Below are 24,577 nucleotides of genomic sequence, written 5' to 3' on the forward strand. Positions count from 1 at the left end.
GGATTAACCAAATGCACATTAAAGTAGGAATGTCAGGGTCATGTCGATAAAATTACCACAGTAAATCATTATGACATAGTTGATATGGTTTATTGTAATGGAAACATTGATATAGGTAATAACATATACAGTAAAACATCTTTCCAGTAAATCTAAATGACTTTAAATGTAGGTAGTGAATCATATCAAACTCTTTCCAACCCAATACAGACCTAACTTTACAATTTCTGTGATGGCTCAACTGGCAGGCCTATTGTACAGGATAATGAACAGGCAATACAAATATTGTTATTTAATTACAAATGAATTATCATGAATTAAACTGAATTCATAATTAAGCATTAAATATAACCCATCCCATATATTGTAAGGTATATTTTCTGCATTATATTTAACCCCAAACATATATTGTAAAGTTAAACACTTTTAGATGACAGAGAATGAGATGGCTATCAAGTTTGTGACAATAAGGACACTTAACATGGACATGGATGAGAAGCTAGAGGAACAGAAATCAGGAATGGAAAGTGTATCATTGTGGCTTGAGTCCAGAAGAGGATGCACTTTAACACTCCTGTAACTACAAAATATAAGATTACCTTCTCTTCATAATGTAGCCATACTGAATTTGTTTTGGTTATTGGAGAAACTGTAGTTGATGTAATAACAAGATGCATTGTTTCATCATAAAGCAGCATACTGACTTCATAAAGTTTTTTTTTCCCTCATCTCAGTGTTTGCCTACATAAATACCTACTGTTACTGTTTCCCTTGATCTATTTTTAAGTGCTTTACTACTGACTGCAGAACATTTCAAAAGTACATCTACAATGCTTCTAAAACAGTTTTCAGTTTGGTGTGTGTCAGTATTCCATGATTGCAAAACCTTTGTCAGAGACATTTTGTTTACAGAGGATATGAGATGGGGTTTGGCTTACCAGCGATTAGGTCTGATATGTAATCAGCTTCTATGGGCGTGTATTGCCTAGGTATAAAAGGCAAAACTGACGTCATATCAGCATTTTATGCCTGAATTCTGTGGCAGAATTATTGTCAATAAAATAGATGACTTATAAATATGAAAAACTAAGTCACTGAGGAGTGTTTTAGATGCCTTCTGGATGCATTAGTACCTTTCTTTCATTTCAAAGTTTCTGCCCTTCTTGTTGCGGTACTGATCTGCACTCCTCCAATTTTGGCACAATTATACATATACAGTATGTATACTGTAGGGTCCATAAAGCTGGACAACTAGGTGCCCATCAACTCTCCTTGGATTTTTTGGACAATGTGTGTGATGTCCAAACTCTCCGTCAATGTGATCAGCAGCATTTGGTCATTCTGAATCCCCTCCATAAACTCCTCATAGGACAGTTCACCTGGAAAATGCATGCGCATACACAGCCCCCCCCCCCCCAACACACACACACACACACACACACACACAGGTTATTGACTGGCATAACATAGATTAGATGAAGTTAGATGACTATAGGGGAGAGCAGATGACAACATTGGGGAAAAGGGGACGCTTAACTTGAATTAGAAAGAAGCAAAGTTGATAAATGCACAATTTAATGTTGATCAATATAATCTTACATTAAGAAAATACATTTCTTATTTTAAGATTGAGCAAGTGCTTATTTCAATCTTTTCCATTACAACATTAATTGATTAATTAATTGTTATTATTCTACAAGGAATATTTGTGCAATGAAGTCATAACATGAGAAGTGTGGAAATACACAGAGTTCATGAATCTTACCATCCCCATTGATGTCGATCTTGTCAAACACCATGTTGGTGAAGTCCTCTGCTGACATTTCATGATGAACTCCATTGATTGCACGGATGGACTAGCATGAGACGAGGAGACAAGATCACTTTAGGAAATGGTCACATGCATTGCTTAAGGCTGAATGCGTTATTTTTTCAACCAGTAGATGTCAGCTAAGTGTAAGCTATATACCTGTGCACCTTGCACTACCCCACCTACGCCCCACCCTCCTCTAAGCTTGAGGTGGGATTTCACTTCTGTCCCATGTAGCCCATTCAGACACAAATGGACCTCGAGAGGTTGTTTCAGGACAGTACTTGGGATATTGTTAGGTCTTTCTCTAAGTCATTATTCAAGCTTTAACATGACGAGAAGGTTCATGCGCACACCTTAATTATCAGAAGCAGCTCCTCACGGTCAATGCATCCACTTCCATCAACATCATAGAGTTTAAAGTACCAGCGAAGCTTCTGTTGCACCCCTCCCTTCAGCACCAGGCTCAGAGCTGCTACATATTCCATGAAATCAATAAAGCCATCCTGCAGGACAAAAGGACAACATGAACATTGCCTTCAATGGGACACTATAAAGAATAAAAACAGAACATTTTTAGAACTCATAGTATACTCCTCCCACATGAGACTGGCAACTCACATAATTCATCAGTGTTCATTTAGACTTTAATTATCACTCCATTTAATCATTTCACCCATTTATTCAACCATTTCATAATTTCATTTTTTCAATTTCATAATTTCATAAGTGCAATACATTGCCAAACTGTTCCATACCTCTATAGAAGGCATCTAATTAAGTAATTCATAACTCTTCGTAATGAAAATAATTATTGCTATTTGCAATTCAGTCTATATGAAAGGGGAGAGGAATTATTTTGCAAATTGTTTTAGATCGTAAAATATTTAGAGTGAATATACCACCAGTCATAGTTCCCATGTTTGTATTATGCAGGGTAAGAGCAGTTGGTGGGATAAGTCCCCCTCTAATAGGTTAAGTTCCTCTCGACCAGATAGATTACTATGAGCAAAAATAACATGAACAACTTTACCTATGGTGAAAATACAAGCACCTTTGTATTGTAGCAAAATGCATGGCCAATTTTGACATGTTGAAATTGATAGCAATCAGTTTCTATGCTCATGTAGCCGTAAGCTTCACTTAGCCTATAATAATCAAGAAGTAGATACACTTGTTGCTGACATGCTTGAAAAAGAAAAACATTTTCTGAATCCTTGTGGGTTTTCTCTGATGGAACATAGCTGTATTATTATCATTATTATTATTATTATTATTATTATTATTATTATTATTATTATTATTATCATCATCATCATCGTTATTATTATTATATTACCTTAGGCTATCTACTTGCGCATACAAACATTTCATATAAATAATACTTGTCCTTTTGTGCAAAGGCTACAGTTGTGCAGTTTCACTATCATTTGCCATTCCATAAAGATGAAAGCAACTGACTATGAGCATACTGTTTTTGTCCTCCTAAACAATGCTCTTTACTGCCATATAAATATCATCAAAATTTCAGTCAAAATGTATAAGGATTATGAATAAGCTTACATCATTCATATCAAATGTTGCAAACATAGTCTCAACGTAGGCGTTTGACGACACTGAAAGATTCTTCAGGCCAAAGAACTTCTTGAATTCGTAGTAGGTGAGAAGTCCAGATGGGCACTCAGTCATGAATTTTCTGTACCACTGATGACTCTCGCAAGCTTTAAGTTCCTCCACAGTCGCCCCGTTGCTATTTCCCATGTCTGTTCTTCAAAATGAAATTTAAAAAATTGGTGTAAAAGCCATAACCAAACTTGTGTCCATCCAGCATCCAGTCATTGCACTGTGTGCAGACTAAACACTGTGTGCAAGCAGCAGGATTCTGTGTGTGTGTGTGTTTGTGTGTGTGTTTGTGTGTTAGCCAATCACATCTATGTGCGTCTGTGAGAAAAGCTCAAATGTTCTAATCCACTTTGCTTGCCACTGAAGACTTAAGAGACCTAAGAGCAGAAATAAACCCTTCTACAGGATGACATCAGCTGACAAAAAATGAATGTCTAGCATTTCTGAAAGGCTTTTATGAACCATTAGGCTGTTCAGGAGTTCATAACTAGCTATGTCCTTTTTTACCTACGCTAGCTGTCCAAATATCCAGACATATCCATTAGAGAGGACATAATGCATGCAATTTCTGTGTAGGCCTCATAGTGCTTAATGAGACCTGCCATTCATGTGGCTTCATCTCATCATATCATCAAAAATCTCCTGAGGGCTGAGATCTAATGATAAAATTCCTGTATATACTTCAAACAGCAAGTGTCTCCAAAAGGAAACTGAAATATCCGTAATGACGCATTTAAATCATAAACCATGGCCAATGGCATATAGAGTGTTGTTGTTGGAATTAATTTGCTGTTGCTTGTGGTCTGTCTCACAGGTGAAGTGGGCTTTATCACAGTGTAGAAGGGGGTCTTGGTGTTGGGGTTGCCAGTTATCCAAATCTGTGAGTCTGTTGCTAAAGAGGTCTCAGATAGCTTGGTGGTTTGGGACACGGGTAACAGGGAAAAGAAAGGGTAAACATTACAAAAACAGAGCTACATCTTAGGCACTTCACAAAAAAAGGAAAACAACCATAAAAATGCAACATCCACATTAAAGTATTCACATTCCAGGACATTACATTACTGACTTGATTGAGTGAAAAGGACAGAAAATGTTTATACATACTGTATGTGTGGACTGTTGGAAAACAAACAAATTGCTTAATAAGGACTCTTTAACTGTGTAACACGTTTTAACTGCTGCAACTCTTGGAAGCACATGATGTGGTGATGTGATTTAACAAAGATCAGTCTCAAAACATTTGTCCACATTCATAAATCTTCTTCCCTTAAGTCTCCTCACGGTAGTCCTAAGTGATCCCTCAGCTTACCCTCGTTTCACTGGAGGTTCGGCAGTCACTAGGCTACCTGAGACCCTCTTAAGGCTCCTCCATCTGTTGTCAGATCCATAGCAATGGGCAGTTTGTTTACTGGACTGGACAGAGAAAGCAGTGGGCCTTCCCTTGCAGAATTACACACTGTCTCCTTGGTGGTCCTGAGGAGAATTAGACTTGAGAGTGACAGTGAGTTACAGTGATTGACACCTTACAATACACTGCAACAGTCATCTGTATTTCAGTTTCCTGCGCTAGTCCCTATCTTACAACTGTTTCATACATAATGCACTGTATATATAATCTGTATGTTCCTACAATCATCTTTTCCCTTTACTTAAGTGTTTATACATTGTGAGTTGTCATTGTGCTCATGTATGATTCTGACAATTTACAGGTCAGGGATTGAATGATTTGTGGCTAGCATTACTTGGGAATATAGGTGAGGAAAGCAGAAGTTGGCCAGAGAAAATACATTGATGCCTATATTGGCACTGCTGTCAGGACACTCACATGTTTTACGAACTGTATAAACTGACTTTATGAGTTTTTATGCAATAACAAGATCATTAAAAAAATATTTTATGCATGACTCAATTTGTAATCAGAGTGAGATATTCAAAGTAGCCGTCAAACTGCCATCACACTGTGCTTCTCCTCACTGGATAAAGATGTCTAGCAAAAAATAAATCAAAAATCCAAGGAACTCACCACATGCATAACTACTACTGCTCATGTTTCATGATTTCCTTGGTAGACTGCAGTTATATCTATACATACTGAAGTAGGTGAAGCTTGACAGGCTCTTGCCAGCACATTCTTAACATTTCTTCCAGCATCAGTCTGCATGGTGAATTCCCAGGACAGAGGAACAGGATGGACCAGTCTAGTTTGTCTCTATGGCTTTAGGTGCAGCAGACAGACTAAAGAAGCACTGTGACTTGTCTACTTCATTAAAGAAAATCTAGCTGAGAGGGTAAAATAAGATTGATGGGGTTTCTGGATGGGGTGAATATTTCTGAGAACCTTTATTATGTATTTAAAATCAAGGGGCAAAAACAGTTCCTATTCAGAAACAGTTGCCTATTTGGATAATTGTTACAATTTATTCTTCCAATGTGAACATTAGTCATCCTATAATTTCTATTCTCAAATACACTATCAAATACATTACTGGTTGTACTTGGATTATTATCATGTTGATAAGATACCTGGATGCATATTTCCTTTGTCTCCTAAAACACTGGCAGCCAATTGTAAATGACCACATAAACCACATAGTTAACCCATGGTCTCTTCCATAGTGAGGCAAGTACGTCCTTCCCCCTGGCTCAGATGTACCAGGATGTTGTGATGGGGTTGTTGTATGGTGTCGGTTCACTGAGGGCTTGAGAGGATTCCTGATCCTCTTTAGACGAAGCTCCTCATCTTCATCTTTACAGTTATCCTGCTCACTCAGGTCACCCTCCCTAAGTAAACAATACAATGGAATTTAGGTAATACCCACACAATGATATCGATTTGTAATAGAGATAAAAAAAATTTTTTTTTAAAAAGCACTGATAACAAAACATTTATGTCTCAGCCAATTCAGTAACTAAGTAAGTGGCTGACCACTGGAATGAATGGCATGGCAGTTGTTGATTTACAAGGCTGTTACCTATTATTATTATGCCTGTTTTATTACATTATCTCTTACCAATGACAAGAAGGACTTAATTGTAAACGCATTTCCCATTAATATAATGATCAACTGATTTCCTCATGAAAGCCCAAACATTGGGCTTTGGTGACCCTCTCATAGATAAAAGCCTATTTGCCTCTTATCAACCTGCTGTAAAGTTAAAACTATGTTCAGCAGAGGTTTATGATGTTTACTAATCAAATTGGCTTGGTGTTTCCAGGTTCCAGTAAGAGAAAGCGCTGCCACCAGGAGCTTGCCAAGTAGGTAAACCACAGTCCTTTGTAGATGATGAAAGAGCCATTTCATGCTGGTCAGTACTGAGTGAGCACATGAAACGGTTTCTCCCAGGACAGGGGGCAGCTCATTCACTGCGCAGGTATACACGGGTTAGATTTGTATTGGAATGTTGCTGTCAGACGATGAAAAGGAGTGCGCGCTTGCCAAAAGGCCTCACCTGTTAAGAGTATAAAACAGGGAGGCACAGTGAAAGGAGAGTGGGCGGGGTCAGCTCCATTTTCTGTCCCGAAAACTTTTCTCCAAATCAGTGGAATCAAGTTTACCTGGACTGACGCTGCACCTGTCGCGACTGTTAGCTCACGCGCTTTACCTCGGAAGAAGTAGGTCTACCCGGTGAACAAAATGCGTCACTAATTTCTCCTGAGTCGAATAATCTTATCTACACACAGCCTAATCAATAATCATGAAAAGGGGAACGTTGAATTTTTTGGGTCGAAAGAACCAGTCTCTTTTCGACACCAATATCAAAATCAAGGACATGGGTGAGTACTAGGCTACCTATGTAGCCTACACATGGAAAATACATATTTACAAATGCCTTTTACTTAAGCTATTTTCTGAAGAATAAGACGACCTTTGCACTTGTTGAAGTTGACAGTCACTGGAAACGTATGGTGTAGTCTGTTTACACGAGCCTCCAGTATTAAGACGTTATAACTGTTGATAAGTGGACGGGAATCCTAAATCCATAATATCATGGAAATGTCACCAGTGTTTAGCCATTTGACTGCATTTGACGTCATGGCCCGATGAACAGGTAAAAGTCGAGGGTATGAGGTCTATCATAGTCGGCCTGTCTTTCAAACTAGTTGTAGCTACTCCCCATATTACAGTCGTGACTGTTCCAGGAAAAGACAGAAAATGTCCATTGTCGTTACTTTTGTAGGCTTATGAAAAAACATGTTTTCTAATGTTCATGTCAATGTCAGAACTAGATGACTTTGCATATATTATTCCCCCCCCCCCTCAAATCAACATGTGGGCATGTCCTCTACCACAGCACGTTGTGCTCCTAATTGGTCTGGTTTTAGGAGCCTGAAGAGTGCTAAAAGGAGCAGTCTAGTTTGTCTCCAATTCAGCTATGGTTTAGGTGCAGCTACTGTGACTTCTCTACTTCACTAAAGAAAGTCTAACCAACAGGGAAAAATAAGATTGATTGGCTTTCTGGATGGGGTGAACATCTCTGAGATCCAGTATTATATAGGCTACTGGAAATTGGCAAAACAGCTTAGAATTTGTTTATTTCACTGTTTATTAAACACATGTTTATTAAATTTTGACCGACTGAGATACAGTTGCCTATTTGAATATGTATGAGAACATTAGTCATTGTATGGTGGCTAAACTCAGATACACAATGAAATAATATCGGGTATGGTTTTTAGTAGTCTCCAGAATGAATCCCCTGAAGGTATGCAGTAATATTTCATTGTAAATCTTATTGTGCATTAGGCTTGCTGACCTGATAGTTGTTTGATTTTTTTCGATGAGAGCAGGAAACAAGAGAAATTGCTATGCAAAGTTGCAACATGGTGAGAGAACATTTGTATACTCAAATCAAGCAGGTGCACAATAGGGAAACTAATAATTTGGTGACTTGAGTCAACACCACAGTCAATTTCTTCCTCGTCCATTTATACTCAGTTGTTTCCTCAGTTACTCTTATGTTGTTTTGGCATGAGGGACAACAGAACCTTCCATATGTGATGGAAAAGATGTAATCTGAAGGGGCATGTGGATGTTCGGTATACCTACTTTTTAACATATGTGTGAGGAAAAACAATTTATCTGCCCATCTTTGAAAATATCCACCAACTGGTGTATTATGTATTATGTATTACTGGTGAGTTATTTGATTGCTATTTTGTGCCACAAAATGAAAAATGGTGCCATAGAAGGCTGACAGAGAACATGCAGACTAAGTGCCTTTCAGTGGCATGTTTCTCTCATCAGGTAGTTATTGGACAACAACATACTTGACACTGGAATGTACGACAAAGAAATGTACAAGTTCTAAGTTACTCTTCTCTAAACAACCCCAGTGATCTCTAATATATTGAATAGCTCTGCTCTATGATTGCACCAAATTGTATTCAACAGGTTTTACATGTAATTTAAAGGTTGATGGAGGATTTCAACATTGAACTGTTAGTTGCCGGGTCTTTGCCTCAGTACCATTGCTGTTACAGCTGACCTTTGCCCTGGGGGTAAAATTAAATTAGATTTGAACTCCAAACAGATATGACATGGAGACCAATAGGTCATTTACCCAAGATATTTTGACCATTTGCACTAACCTTAAAGGATTTTTTGTTTAATAATCTTTTTGTAACTTTGAACTCTAAACAGGACCATTATGCTCCACTGTTCACAACCAATACACATGTAAACAAATCATTTACGATTTAAAATAAAGTTAAAAATCACGTTTAGCTGTCACATGGTGTCAATTCTTTTATCAAGAGAGTGAAAATGTATTCAACTCAGTGAATGAAACCTAAACTTAACCAGTAGTGGGATGATTCCAATACAAAATTAGTCATTCCCCAAATCCTAAAGTCAATTACACATTTACATTGCCGCTTAACATGTCGACATGTTTCTATTTGAAAATATTATCACCATTATTGTGTCTTATGCTTGAAGCTGTGCTGTTGTAATGAACTTTTAGGCACCAAAATTGGACTTGCACTTGCATAAAATGGTGAAATGGAAATAAAGATAAGACTCTGTTCAACTGTGCATAATCATTTTGTTGTCAACAACAAAGCTACCTTAAACAGAACAGGGGATTACACAGTAGTCAGTCAGGTTGACTGACAACTAATAACAAACCACTTCAGTGCGTATCTCGTTACCTTCATAATCACCAGACTGTACAGAACTGCCTGAATGCAGAACAATAGACAGTTGGACACTCAGTGCAGAGTGGAGAGTTACGTTGCATGTTAGAGGACAATGCCCAAGAGTCTTTCAGCATTTTTGGAAACTCTTTGGAGTGTGGAAAGATGCTATGATGTAGCAGTCCACTCAGACTCGGTAAAGGTGTTTGTTTTTGGTTCTGTTTGCTGTGCCTTCTTTCAAATCGAGAAATTTCAACCCATGTTTGTTAATCTTGTTTGTCTGTGTCTCTGCTGTTAATTACACCAAGCCCACTATATTTTAATTAGTCATGGAGCATTGAGCAGAAAACGAATGGCTAAAATGATAGATCAAAACCTGCTTTGCTAACAGAGGTCTGCCACAGAACAATGACGTTGTTTTTTTTTTTTCTTTTTTCTTCAGACAATGTGGAGCTGGTGCTGGATTCGTCTGCAATCCCTGAATCAGGGACTGCCAAGGTGCGGTCCAGACCCACAGTCAGACATCACCTTGTAAGTAACTCTCAGGAGAGCTTCATGATGCATACGAATATTCACATTTATCAATCATTTACTAATGGTACAATAAAATATGATATACATTTGAATAGTCTCCACCCTGCTGTCTACCTGTAATTCAAAGATTACTACATCTTTACTTCATCTTTACACAAGGATACTACATCTTACACATGTGAAAAGCCTGCGCAAGGTCAAATGAAACTGAAAGAGGACAGTTTGGTATCTGACAGGCAGAATGTGTTTGAATCTGGGTCTGCTGGGCCACACAGCTTAAATAAGCATGATACTGTGACATTGAACTTAACTAAAACTAAAACCTAAAAATAAATGTATTTTATGTATGTACTGTATTGGGAAATGTAAAGTCTATTTTAGGGATTACCAAGTGCTTGTCAAGTTAACATTTTCCATTCAACAGACTGGAGCCGTTTGTCTGTTTGCTGAAAGTTGAGGCACTTTTCTTTCAAATAACACTCATGTATAGTCTTGGGTTGGCAATGATAACGAGATCTTCTGTCAAAGGACATACAAAGAAAATAGATTTAAAAGATTCACCTTTAGTTGAACCAATAAATGACGGTCTATATGACTGTCAGAGCTTCCATTAAGTTGTCTCATCTGGTTCACACACCTCAGCTGTGGGGAGTGTTCATGACTGCCTCTGTGGCATGTATTGGATGTGGCACACCCAGCAGAACATGGGTTGGACAGCTCAGACTTCTAGAACAGATGAAAGTGAGTCATAATAGAAAAGGAAACAAACAGGTGAAATTCAATTGGATCATGCACAGTCTCTAACGACACGCCCGCAATCTGTTGTGCAATGTTCATACCTTTTCAAGGAGCTACCTAATTGTCCTATGATTAGTAGATAGGAGACAGTAATGTCATTCAAGGTGTGACATCAGGCAGGTGTCCCATTTACTTTAATCTGAAACAGTGTCTTTCCTCTCACGACTGGACAAATATATGTAGCTCACTGGCTTTTACTTGTGTTTCAGCTGTCCTTTATAAGACCAGTATGACAAAAAACAAGTAAGTTAGAAACAGTTATTTTAAGTGGTCTGTCTCAGTTAATATAGCAGGTGCTCACATATACATTACATATACATACATTACATACATATTTCTTATATATATTGCTAGCAAAACCAAATCCCGTCAGTGATAGAAATTGTAGAACTTTGTCCATATATTCACAAAATCCAGCCTAGAATTTGAGTTGATTAATTTGTGTATACACAAATAAGCTTTTAAATTAAAATATTATCTTAGCAACATCAGATCATACCACAAATCTAAATACAGGTCCACTTTGTTCTTCCCTTGTTGAGTAGTCTAAAATAAATGTCTTGATTTGACTTACTCTAAATTAATTAGCCACTGTCTTTAAGTTTGCCCCTTGATTGCATCAGTAGCTACTCAAAGGACCTCAAAGGAACAGATTTATTTCAAGAGGTACACGGGTAAAAAAAATATGTTGTGGTGCTGGAATGATTTTCTGTCCTTTAGAAGGGCATATACCATGTTAAGTCTCCTGGACTCATATTATGTCAACACAGTCTGTGTTTATTTTTAGTGAAGTTTGGGCTGGGTCTCTCTTTCTCTCTCTCTCTCTTTCTCTCTCTCTCTCTCTGACACACACACACACACACACACACACACACACAAACACTGGTATCCAAGTGACACCATGGGATTTTTCTCAGAGGCGGCCATGCCCATTTAACATTAGTCAGTGATGAATAATAATTGGTGTTGCCTGTGATTCACCAAGTGCTCCTCAGTCCAATTGTGATATAAAATTATCAACCTACCCTTCCCTCTCAGTGATCACATAAAGTTCTGCATTACCTCACCTCCAGCACCTCCATTCACCTTTGACATAGAAATTCATTTCAGGAATTCATTGCACTTTGGATGTTATTTATGGCCTAAATTTGTTTATAAAAATACATGTGTGATATTTTCTGTCAGAACACATTGTATCACCTTCACCATGATAACAGCATTATACTTTTAAGCAGTTTTTGCAAATGCATTTCTGAACCGTCAAATCAAGGCCTGTGTATTACTGTACTGTCAGGTTCCTCATAAAACCAAGTCCTAACTAGTAAAAAATGACATTTAGTTCTTTGGCAGTGATGTTTTGAGCATGCTAACCTTTTTCAAGGAACATTGAGCACCACAATAGTTGCAATAGCAGAACAGGTTTGTTCACTTGAAGCTCTAATACTTGCCAGGAAAAAAATACTTTTCTCAGCCACTAGAACAGAATGTAGTGTTTATCTCATCATAACCTTTCTTCTAGAAACAAGTTCCATTTCTTGTGACTATCTCAGAGATGGAAATGTCAATAGCCTGATTGTGTTTGTTTTTTCCCACAGTCCTCATCTGACAGTTTGGTAGGGTTTGCTGTCCCAACACCCAAAGTCCCTGTCCTCCCCCCTTTCAATGGACTAAAGACCAATGGTTCAGGTGAGGGTCTATCACTTAACTACCTCAAATATGTGCTCTAAGTTTAACATGGCAAAGCCTAGAATTCAATTATTTACACTTTCGAGTGCCCTTAGCATTTGTGCTGCCTTGTGTGTGTTGATGGATCACAGTTTAAGCACAATCAGACTGTTTTCATAAAGGGTTGAAAATGCAGGGCAGGTAAATGTTTGTCCAGGCTATTGCACAATGACCTTTTTGAATGTGTCCGAGCAGCCATACCAAATAGCAAGCATATTTACAGAATGGGAGTGTTTGCATTTTTGAAAATAAATGATTATCATACAATTTAATTTTAGATGCGGACAAGCCTCATCAACAGTACTTTATGATAAGTCTATGAATCAATTAAATTATAATAATTAGCAATAAAAGCAACTCTTTCTTGCATTCTGCGATTAGTGTGCTTACTTCTAAACACACTTTGATGTTGTTTATATTTTTAAATCCATTGAAAACTATTATATTGAAATCAGTATTCATTATTGCTCAAATCCTCCTGAATACTTCTATACTATGCAAATGCTCCATAAATGTGACAGTATTATGAATAATATACGAGTGCAAAGGCTCCTGCCATACAACGCAGGACCAACACACAAGCACAGACGTTTTGTCGAGTTATGTTTTCTCTCCTTTTCTTTTGCAGTCAGTGGAGATCGGTTGTCCAATGGATCTGTTATATCTGTGCCTGACTTGGTGGAGGGGGAAATACTTGTTCCTCCTCCTCCCTCTATGGCACCTCCACCACCCCCACCACAGCATATCCCTCCTCCACCAGATTTCATGGGTGACCTAGACAGTGCAGTCTTGGCAAACCTTCATCCACCTTCCATGCTCCCTCCAAAACCCCCTTCACTGGCACCCTCCCTGGAGGAGGAGGATCTAACCTCGCTAAAACCCCCACCTATGGCTCCCCCAAAGCCTCCCTCTACTTGCTCTAGTGGCTCTACATCATCCTTGTCCATTTCTACCCCGTCACCAGCTAACATTCCTGACCGCCCAAAATTTGCCCCGCCACAGCCCCCCATTGAACGGCAGCATAAGATCCAGAAGACTCCACCTGCAAAGCCCACGAGACTGTCTTCTATCCCCAGCATGGACTGCCTACCACAGGCTCCTGTCCCAGCTCCCTCTGTCCAGACACCCAGACCCTCGACCTTCAACCCCCAGAACACAGCTAAGCTCTACAATGTTCCCAAGACCTCCATTCTCAGTGGGCATGTGGACCATGAGACAAGGCCCAAGCAGATCTTACTCCTGGAAGATTCTGGGTCTGCTAACTCCGTCCCAGTACCTATCCAGATGAATGGGAAAGCCCCACCTGTGGCTCCACCATCTAAACCGGTCCGTAGAAACAGCTCTGGGGACCAGCTAGAGAAAGACCCACAGGAGTTAAAGGAGAACTTAAAAACTATCCTTCCCTCTCAATCACCCCTATCTCAGCCAAAGGGAGAGGATAAAACTGAGACTGTTTCAACAAAGCAGGAAAAAAGCAAACCACTCCAAACTCCATATGAAATTTCACCAAAGCTTCAAAAAGGGTCCATTGCTCAGATAAATTCAGAGGGCAACCAGGGCAAGCTTGAAGAGTGTCCGAGTCAGAGTCGCAAATTCAGTCCTTTACTAGATCGTAAACTACGTAACCTGAAGAGTAGTGAAACCAGCGGGGCGCGGGAGGGTCCTGCAGCTTCCCCCCTGGCTCTTCTAATGGCCGCTAAGGAAAGAGAGAAACACAGATCTTCTCTGTCACGGGAAAACAGCACCAAGAAGAATGAGCAGTCAAGTACAAGCATTCAGCCCAGTGACTCCAACCCCAATTCCTTCGTTGTCATCCCCAGGACCACCTCATCCTCTTCTCTAACCTCTCAAGGCAGACTACAGGAGAGTCCAAAATCTGTCATTCCTGTGGAACATACACTAACGATTCAGACTCCAGGACGACCCAGGAGCCCTGCATTGGTCAAGGGTGAGATGGCATCTACCAATCCAACCCTCAGTGCGATGTCAACAGCTGCATCTCCGACTGCTAGCAACCTAGCTGTGCAGAGGGAAGGTGTAGAGCGAGGTCCTCCACGGTCTGAATCTGCACAACAAGATGAGGAGTTAAGCATGCCATTACTCCCTCCCCCACCAGAGTTTGCTAATGATGATTTAGATGAGATTATGGAGCCTCCTCCTACCACCCTACCACCTGACCCTCCCATGAAAAAGACACCATCACCAAACGTCATTCCTGTCCCTCCTGTTCAAGGTCCATCTCCTCCACCAAAACCTAAACCCCCAGCGCCTCCAAAACTCCCACCTCCTGACACAGATGTCAAACCAAAGCCGCCATACCAGACCAAGTCCAAGGTACCCCCTACCCAAACACCCTCCTCCCTCTCAGCCAGCCAGGCCACACTCCTAAGCATCTTGCAAAAGAAGATGCTAGAAATGGACCACAAAATAGTTCCCATGAAGGAGACGGACTCCAGTTCTGATGACTGGGGTTCCCCCCTGTCTGATGAGGAGACGAAGGTCCCTTTTGTCCCCAGAGCCGCACCACAGAACAACAATTACTCTATGTCCAGCAAACCAGCAAGCCTGGACATGCGTGAGTTGGAAAGTAAAGTGGTCAAAAAATATCAGGATAAGCCGTCATCAAAAGGTGCCACCAGGTAAGGCTTCCTATGCTCAAATATGACAGCTTCATTGTTTAATAAAAGAAGCCGGGTGTTTTGGTAGCAAATCATAATTGTAACTCTGTTCTTCTTTTCAGCAATGGACCACAGTCAAAACATCAATATGGTATGACATTTACAGTACGGCCTGGAACCAAACAACCTATTACCCTTGTTACTAAAGGGGATTCTTCATGAGAAGTGTAAATATGCAAAATATTCTAGACAAAATTGCTTGGGAGTGTAAAATGTAGTTTTGTATAAGGAAGTGTATTTACAGTGTAACCAAAGCTCTTCCAACAAATGACTTACACAAATGAGTCAAGCAAGAACGCTAAGAATGTCTTATTCAGTCATTGCTGTGGTCTGCTCAGTTATGGATAATGCAATCTGAATGTGTTGCTTAACCTCCAGAGAGCACAATATCAATGTCAAATAGGTTTCTTTTTCCTTGTTTTTATCCAAGTGTCAAAGTCTAAAGAATGGGTGGACCATTTTGGACTGCTTTCTTTAGCTGCTGCTGTTTAATCAGTGCAGAGGTACATATTGCCTTGTTAACCACAGCTTTTAATCAGTTTCAATGCCACTTGGCTAATATTCATAGAGTGAGCTAATTCTTTTAATGAAATGGTTTAGGTTGAAGTCATTAATAACTGTATATGGCAAGTGAAAATTACACACATTATACATTATAAAGTTGTTATAGAGTATGAAATGGGTTTAATGGATTTATTCAACAGTTACATTATTTTCATATACAGGCTGCTATTATTCTGTATTCAAATAGTAAAATGGATCAATACTGTACAATTCAATATTTGTGGTTCAAGCTGTAATTATGTGTCTCATAATTAACCTACTCTTTCACTGTTACATGTTCATTATCTAGGTTCCTTTACTCATAGGAACAATGTCAACATTTAATTCATGGCTTTTCCTGTGTCCACATGAGTGGCAGAGTAGGTTGATCTCTGAGTAGGATTGTTTTTCATATTTATTGATCTTGGAAATCTATTTTTCCATATGTATAAAAGTTGTTCTCTGGCAATAAAATTAAGTTTGCTTAATGTAGCTACACCCATGATGTTTTGATGTACATATCAATTTCAGTAAGTAAAATATTAAATTAGAAACTAGATAAAATCTAGTTAATGTAAATTCCAGGGTTGTACAAGTATATAGATCAAATATCTGTTTTACGTATCGATGTGTGTCTAATATAATGTAAGCTGCTATATAACATCCATCTGTAAAGTCTGATCTTTAAGCAGAGCAGTTTATCTGCACCAAGTGCTATCCAACAACTTCCTAACAGTAAACAACATGTTTGTGTAGTTGATTAAAAAGAGTCTTATAAACTTTCATAAATGTTTTGGTTTATTTTCTGTGTTTTTAGTGCTAAATAACATGTTCAAAGCATCATTTTTTTTTTACCCTGGGTCATCAGCTGAGTAAAAGGCAATTTTGTGTTGATTTTCCTCTTTAACGGGGTCAAAGTCCAAACAAGGAACTCACATGTGATTACATGGATATACATACAGATAAAAACTTCATGTTAACCTCTTTAGACATAAAACCCAATGAGAGGACTTCTGTAGACAAAGGTATGGGCAGTACATTTTGAGTTGGTATGCATGTCCGAGAACACACAAACAAAATGGCACGGGAGTGACAGTTTTGATCACTTGCCACTCCATTTATTTATGGAAAATTACATAAGGTGCATTCTGGCTCAATATACATTTTTAACTGAATAATCAGATTTTTATGTAATTGCTCAGAATGAAAGGGCCAATTAAGTGCCAGATTTGGCCCACAAGGCACCAATTGAAGAACTCTCTTCTACAGGTTTTTAGTGCATATCATTGCTAGTGTAATGACATTTGTCTTTATAATGACAACACCAAATGCAGTTTTATAATCTCTCCTAAATGCCCAATGTGGATTATATCTGTAGCATATCTCATGTAGACATATTTTCAAAGACTGCATGTTTGAGAATAATAAATTCTTACTGAAAAGTGTATATTTTTACCCATGATATTGTGTTGGTAGAGCTTGAGAAAAATTGTGATCCAAGTCCAACCTCCAATTTCAGAGTCCACAGATAAGCGATGGCACTAGTTCATCTGCCCCTGACTGCAAATCACATGTAATCTTGTTAACTTCTGAACCAACCGCCCACACTTGTCACACATGAACACATAACACACTACCCTCCGTTGAACCATGTGCCTTGGCCACATTAGTGTATCTGTCTATATGGTAATTGCATTTCCTTAGCTTGGACCATAATAGACACAGTGTATAATACTACTACTCATCCTCATTCTCAAACTCCTGAGTTACCTCATATAGTGATCTAGGTACATATATATACACACAGGTATATACACACACATACATATATATATATATATATATATATGTATATAACCCATTCTTATGTGGATCAGGCATTGTGGCCTATGTTAGAGGATTTGTCACAATTGAAATACTCCAGGATACAAAATGAAATGTCAAAAAGCTCTTGCTATTACAACATTAAACTAACTTTAATGTAAAATTATACAAATGGGCTGCCTCACATACACATGGAAATGGCGTTATACAGTGTGAAAAAATGGATAGAGAATGTATACTACAGTTGGGGGGGGGGGGGGCAACCCACCAAGGCCAGGATTGGGAGACCAACAGTCCAAATATTGCGCACATATTAAGAGCACTGAATGATGACAATTGCCAATTTAATCCACCTTTCCTGATATCAGCTATAGCTTTATACATACAATGCATATGACTTCACCCTTCAAAAATAGGGGAAAAATCTTTGATTTTAAACCATTCTCATCCAAGTTATGTCAGCGTCTGTTGGGTCTAAGCAGAGGAGGTGGGAGCTCCGCTGGCTGCAGCCACTGTGTGATGGAGTACATGGTGATCCCAGCCTACGGTCGTGAGGGAGTTGGAGCCACCGTGGAGCCAGCAGACACCCTTGACAAAGTCCTGGTGTCGCCGATCTCTAAATCTACGGAAGGAGAATATCATCAGTATTATGAATGGTACGGGGGAGAATGGCCTGGTGTTTAAGGTTTCTACTTTTTAGTAAAGTTTATTAACTCACATTTCTCTCAGTTCGGAGTTCATCACAGCGAGGGAACAGTCATCACTGACAGAGGCCAGCAAGGAGGCACTGCGATAGAAAGAGCGAGGTATTAGGACTTTGAGAGGACAAAGGTTAGAAGTTGCCTAGTTAGACTGTGAGAGAATCTGTGTTTACCTATGTGTGGAGAAGGCGAGGCCATTGACTCTGCGGCTGTGGACAGTTTCCATCTGGGCTGGCTCCGTTCCCTGGAAATCCCTCACAGCCACTCTGCCCAGCTCATCACCTGAGGCAACAATGAGCATGATGAAAACACAAGGCCTGCCAATTCAATCTCTTGGTAAATCCAAACATCCGCTGCTGGTCCTTACCATAAGCAATGGTGCTCCTGTGGTGAGGGTGCCAAGCTACAGTGGTAGGGCAGGAACTGGGAAACTCGACATCTGAGACAACAAGGAAGCAATGCAATATGTATAATACGGTTGTCAAAAGTATCAATATTTCCATAAGTATCGATACTAAAAATTTGGAATGGATACAATACTCATTTGCAACAGATACCAGCAGTGCTTTCTCTTAATGAAAAATCAAACATATTATATCTTCGCCTCCACTAGCTACACACACACACACACACACACACACACACACACACTCACTCCTCTCACTAGTAGCAGTCAGCTGGGTTGTTCCTCAGTCAGCAAAGAATGCTACAGAGTGGTGCAGACGAAGGGGGGCAACACGTCAAACTTGGCGAAGCACCTTAAGGACCGACACGCCAGTCTATATTAAACATTTATCATAAACGTTAACGTACCCTGCACATCATTCGTTTTATTTTGGCTAGCAAACCTAGCTACAGAGCTAGCTAACGTTATCCAGTAGGTTTGCCAGATGCCCGGTTTTCGACCGGACTGTCCGGTTTTCAGATGCATTGTCCGGGCCCGGTCAGAAGGCTCGACCGGACAGACCGTTGAAATGTCCGATTAAAATCATTCTGTCGATAATAATCCACTAATTCTAGCCCTGCTGATCATCATTGGTGGGTATCTGTTGCTTCAACAAGCTGAAAGTGTTCTGATAGGCTGATGACTAGAGCAGGCTAATCTGCTGTGTAAATGCAAAGTTTTGAATGAGTTTTATCGGGCCTACGTTACTGAGAAGCGTCTGTCTGTCTGTCTGTCTCGTTTGCACCGGGATTTCCCCCTGCGTTGTCGGATATTAAGGGGCTAGTTTGGGTCTCTGTGTTTTTTGGTTAGTTGCTTACAGTCTATGCTGCAGAGGCCAGGAGGCAATATGATGTTTCACATGCTTGTGCAGTATAAGCTCACTCCCCTCAATAAAAAAGAGAAAATCATGACGGCGATCGAAACCTGTCGATCAAAAATGTGTTGTTTGATGTCAGACAACTTTAAAATATTGCTTTCCTGTTAAAATTATATTTTAAAATATTGCTTTCATGTTAAAATTATATTTTAAAATATTGCTTTCATGTTAAAATTATATTTTAACAAGAAAACGATATTTTAAAAAAATATATAGAAAATTCCTTTTTTCCCCCTGTGGTATCAAAAATGGTATCGCTTATCAATATTTTCCTGGGTATTGTATCGAAGTTAGAAATTCTAGTATCGTGACAACCCTAATGTGTAATCAGTGAAGGTAATATCTTGACAGCATGCAACACCATAAAATGTACTAGACAACACTGGTTTATTAATAGATTCTGGGATCAACAGTCACTGGGTCATTGTTTGCTAAATCAGCCCAACAAACAAAACGTAGATAGCAGGTAATTCAGTTATTCACTTATCTGTCTAGCAGTGATATTAGTTTCTGTTGTTGCACTTGTTTATAAGAATGAATTCCAATACTGTGAACCACCTGGAATTTTTTTTTTAAACCCAGTTGTCCAAGCTCAGATGAGTTCTGCTCACCTAATCGTGAGGCTGGTTTGGTCGGCTTCCTCTTGTCCCACATCAACAGACGGCCATCCTGAAGGACAGGGAGAAAAGACAGTTTGGGTTTAGCCGAGTGTATTCTTACAGTTGGTCCACCTTAATTATTACAGTGTTCATGTTGCCTTCTTGTATTGTAGTGCAACACAGTTATTAAATACTCTTACAGGCCAGGTCTAACACAAGAGGCACTTGAGCCTCTAATGTCCTGCTTTAATCACCATGATATATTTAATGTCATGCTAATGAGGTCTTCACATATCATGGGTGATATGAAATCTGTATTTTAAAGCATTAAGGAATTATATTTGTTTCAAGAAAAAAATAAGTTTTTCCTTGTTAATATGAAAACCTATGCAGCAAGGGGCTCCAAAATCTACTTAGATCATCTACTCTACAGGGGGAACCTGTGGTGTCAGTATGTAGGTTTCTATCAGGCATTGTTCTTGAGTTGCTGTGTTCACAAGAATGTGTCTACACACCGAGACAGAAACACACACACACACACAGATGCCACCATGATGACATAATGTCCCACATACCATGCACCATGATGGCGGAACATGAAAATGTTGTTTTCATCAGTTTCTTACTTGGCCGCAGGAGATGAAGAGAGATTCATCTGTAGGATGGGAGGCCACACAGGTGACTGGCTTCGTGTGCGCTGTAGGGAGGATTCAGTTTATTAAGAGACACATTCAGTTAAGGTTTTTCCATCAATTATGGATGGGCATTTTACAGAAAGTGCCTATCAAGTGCTACCATTACTGAAACAGTCATAGGAAATAAGCAACAGTAAAAGTAATGTCATGCCGTTTCTTACACCTGCTTGATGCATCTGCATCAATTTTGACTGTTTACATTTATACCTGTCATCAGCTGAAAATTCAACCACACTTTTACAACAAGAGCATTATCATGTAACCCTTTCATTATACAATTAATCTCATACACACTTAGCTAATGGGAGACACATGAATGAAAACTAGGGAATGGTTCTTCTAATATACAGAGAAATGAATAATCTTTGTACCAAACTTGAGCCTGGTGGAGGAGACTTGGACTTGATAGCAATGACATCAAAGCTTGAACTAAATATTTGTTTTGATTAGTTAAAAGATTGATTAACACCTCCCATTTCTACTATCTAGTTATCCAGAGAGGAGTTTTAAGGAGTTTGCTTACCATTGTAGGTGCTGACCACAGCCTCCTGACTAAGATCCCAGACTTTAATTCTACAGTGGAAAGAAAGGGAAGGATGCACTGTGAGGAAAGGTATGAGAAAGGCTATTTATACAGTCATAATGCCAAAGTTTAAAATATATACAATCTAAATGCTACTGTTCTGCAGTGACTGTTGCACTTCATACAACCGACTGTGTGTGTATGGGTAGAAAACAGGGACTAACCTGCAGTCCATGCTGCCAGTGATGGCACTGCTTGCTCCGGCAACTGGGCTCACACTGGTTACAATGTGGTCATGTTCATGTTTAGTGAAGCGATTCACCAGCAGACGCTCATCCTCTGCCAGCTCCCAGAGCTCCAAGGCACCTGCACAGACCAGTCAAAGTGAGACTAGACAAATCCAGCTGAGCAATCAAGTCCAATTACTGTTACTCTACTCACCTGAGTCTGATGCAACAAGAACACCCTTTTCTGACACCCATTTGACATCTGCGACACCAGCCTCAGTCTGCACACCAGCTTTACAGAAACCTTCATTGGGGGCTTGCGCAGCCTCACTGTAGATCCAGATGGAGCCCAGCCAGCACCTGCCAGTCAGACTGGAGGCACCGAGCAGCAGGGTGCCATCTACAAGGACAAAGATTACTCATGAATAAAGAATTGGGCGTTCCCTCGTGCCAATGCATGCCGTTTTCATGTATATGGAGAGCAATGTCACACCAAACTCCATTCAAAAATCTTGCAATTATAATGTAGCCTAGAATATAGGCACAGGTACATACCCGGTACAAAATAATTTAAGACATTTTAAATATCGTTAGCGGCCACTCTTCAAGTCGGCATTCAGTCCACAAAGCAATTCTGATTTCGATTACATTTCAACTTTTAGAACAGGTTCGCCTGTTACTTTTGTAAGTTAGCCTCTTTGGCCGCTGCGCGCACTGTGAAGCATATAGAAACTGAAATTTTATTGACATCAGAGATTCTTGGTGGATCATATATATGCCGAAATTACCATAAGATCCTTGCGATTCAGAAAGGGTCTTAAGTGATGCTTTACGAAGTATATACGTTTGCCAGTAAGTAATTATGTTTTAAACATCTAGCGACACCACGTGTGTATCAGCTAGCTTGTTAACTTACCTTCCCTGTATTGCGCCGAACCCAAATGCTTTTCCATGCATGCTGGGGCATTTGGGGGTATATTCCATCGGTTTTCCTGAATCATGTTAGTATTCACTGCAGTTTTCATCCAGATGTTTCAAGTATGATTTTCCCTACCTGCTGCTACTAATTTCTAAACAACGTTAGCGCGAGTTCTGCAAAGCTACGTTAGCTAATGTTTGCTGGCGGAGAAACCACAGTTTGGAATGCTGGTATCTCTGGGCTTGGGTGACAACCGACACAAAAGTGATCATTTATCAGATCTTAAAAAGACAATAATGTCCTTGTTCCATTAGGGAGGGGATCGATAACGGGTTACGTTACAAATGTTATTGTTTCAAGAATGAATGAACCTGTAAACAGCAACACATGGAGCACACACTTCCGCCTCCGGGTCTTCTTATGTTTCTTCTTCTTTGTGTTTAATGGTGGGCCGCAAGCCAATACATGTGTGCATACCTCCGCCTACTGTACCGCAGTGTAAACTGTCCCACAGACTTGTGGTACTGTATCATACTAACTATCGAGAAAAATTACTCACATTACCATGGCCAATTCAAAGAAAATGTGAAAACCACTCCACTGCCAATGAATCCACTTTGTGGTGTCATTAATTATTTGTTGGAGCTTTGATGCAGAAATGAACTTAATTTATTGCTGGTCATAGTTCTAAACCAGAAAATATACCCATATCTTGGAAAATCAACCTGTGTATTTCCACTGACACCAACTGTCAAATGCCAGGCGCTTTTTTCCCACAGCCTGGGTCAAACCACAAACCCTCTGCTCACAGTGCTATGTGAATAGTTCAAGTGGCAAGGTTTATAGCAAGGGGCTATGTGTGTCAGCCCTGCTACACTCACCTAAATGCACTTCCCACTTGCATTCAAAGAATACATAAATCATCATTATCAAATGATATAACAATACATCAGTCTGACCTCTCAACATAGTCCTTTAGCTGCTGTAAAACAAATTGAATGACCTTTAACATTGTTTCCATTGCTTGAAATACAATTCCCTTGTGCAATAGTTTCTCAGTGGCCTGACTAACATTCGGCTGATAATTCTTGTCCTATTTACTGTGATATTGTGACACTTGATGATGGCATAAACTAAACACAAGGCTATCTTTTGTTTTCCTAGATACACTTGGGATACACTTGGTCATATCCCAAAAATGTGGTTTAACTTATCTGAGATCATAGGAGTGGCAAATATGAATCCTCTTTGAATGGTGAATTTTCGCTTTCATTCTTTGTGAATCATAATCCCACTCTTGCAGGTCTGTTCATTTGGATGTTCTGTGTGCTCTCAGAAAAACAGTAGACCCCCAAATGTATTATATCTTTTAAGACTGGTGGCACAACTAAACTGAACATGTGTTTTTGTATGTCTGTTACACACAAACATAGGCTACTTGGCTGTCACCAAGCAATATCAAATGTGAAAATTTAAGAATTCATTTTGGATTGGTAATAGCCTGACTGGTGGTATTGCTAGTTTTGCTAAATGAAAACCATTAATTGAAACATTAGTGACAGATTATTCTTATTTTCAGGCATGTTTTGCACAGGCTAATTTTCATCAATACCTTGCTTCAGTTCCTACCTGGGAGCTTTCCAGTACAACCACAGCCTTGTTGGCCACTGAGCCACTGGATCAGTTTGGGGTTAAATTGCTCAAGGGCACCTGGACAGTAGTATTGCTTGTCCTTCTAGCAAACATAAATATAGTGCTGTCTGTTGACATTTAAACTGAAGCATAAACTGTGGGCCTGCAGTTTAGTATTTTCTTTTTGATGACAGTGAATGTGGCAATAAGTAAAGCAACATTTAGCAGCACCCTTTACTGTTTCCTGTCAGAATAGAAGCATGTAAAAAGTACAGAAAATATTCCAGA

General features: G+C 39.5%; 3 protein-coding genes across 3 annotated transcripts; 1 reads left to right on the forward strand and 2 right to left on the reverse strand.

Annotated features, from left to right (window-relative positions):
- Nucleotides 1–1,251: 1,251 nt before the first annotated feature.
- On the reverse strand, nucleotides 1,252–3,571 carry guca1ab.2 (guanylate cyclase activator 1Ab.2). The gene is made up of 4 exons (XM_071542102.1): nucleotides 3,374–3,571; nucleotides 2,167–2,316; nucleotides 1,766–1,856; nucleotides 1,252–1,379 (listed from the first exon to the last, which is right to left on the reverse strand). Exons 1-4 carry the CDS (start codon nucleotides 3,569–3,571, stop codon nucleotides 1,252–1,254), a joined length of 567 nt encoding a protein of 188 aa, XP_071398203.1.
- A 3,418-nt stretch (nucleotides 3,572–6,989) lies between these two features.
- Nucleotides 6,990–16,141, forward strand: LOC139663427 (uncharacterized protein C6orf132 homolog). The gene is made up of 5 exons (XM_071542093.1): nucleotides 6,990–7,208; nucleotides 10,012–10,100; nucleotides 12,497–12,587; nucleotides 13,255–15,265; nucleotides 15,367–16,141. Exons 1-5 carry the CDS (start codon nucleotides 7,130–7,132, stop codon nucleotides 15,464–15,466), a joined length of 2,370 nt encoding a protein of 789 aa, XP_071398194.1. The 5' UTR covers nucleotides 6,990–7,129; the 3' UTR covers nucleotides 15,467–16,141.
- An 894-nt stretch (nucleotides 16,142–17,035) lies between these two features.
- Nucleotides 17,036–23,056, reverse strand: wdr77 (WD repeat domain 77). Its single transcript, XM_071542094.1, has 10 exons — nucleotides 22,655–23,056; nucleotides 21,953–22,138; nucleotides 21,736–21,877; nucleotides 21,512–21,561; nucleotides 20,920–20,990; nucleotides 20,306–20,363; nucleotides 18,740–18,811; nucleotides 18,546–18,654; nucleotides 18,390–18,458; nucleotides 17,036–18,293 (listed from the first exon to the last, which is right to left on the reverse strand). Exons 1-10 carry the CDS (start codon nucleotides 22,761–22,763, stop codon nucleotides 18,146–18,148), a joined length of 1,014 nt encoding a protein of 337 aa, XP_071398195.1. The 5' UTR covers nucleotides 22,764–23,056; the 3' UTR covers nucleotides 17,036–18,145.
- Nucleotides 23,057–24,577: the final 1,521 nt, after the last annotated feature.

Source organism: Centroberyx affinis, unplaced genomic scaffold, assembly GCF_046629955.1.
Source record: "Centroberyx affinis isolate AG114_WGS23_722 - 3 ecotype Tasmania unplaced genomic scaffold, CSIRO-AGI_Caff_v1 ptg004010l_1, whole genome shotgun sequence".
In the NCBI taxonomy this organism is placed as follows: Eukaryota; Metazoa; Chordata; class Actinopteri; order Beryciformes; family Berycidae; genus Centroberyx; species Centroberyx affinis.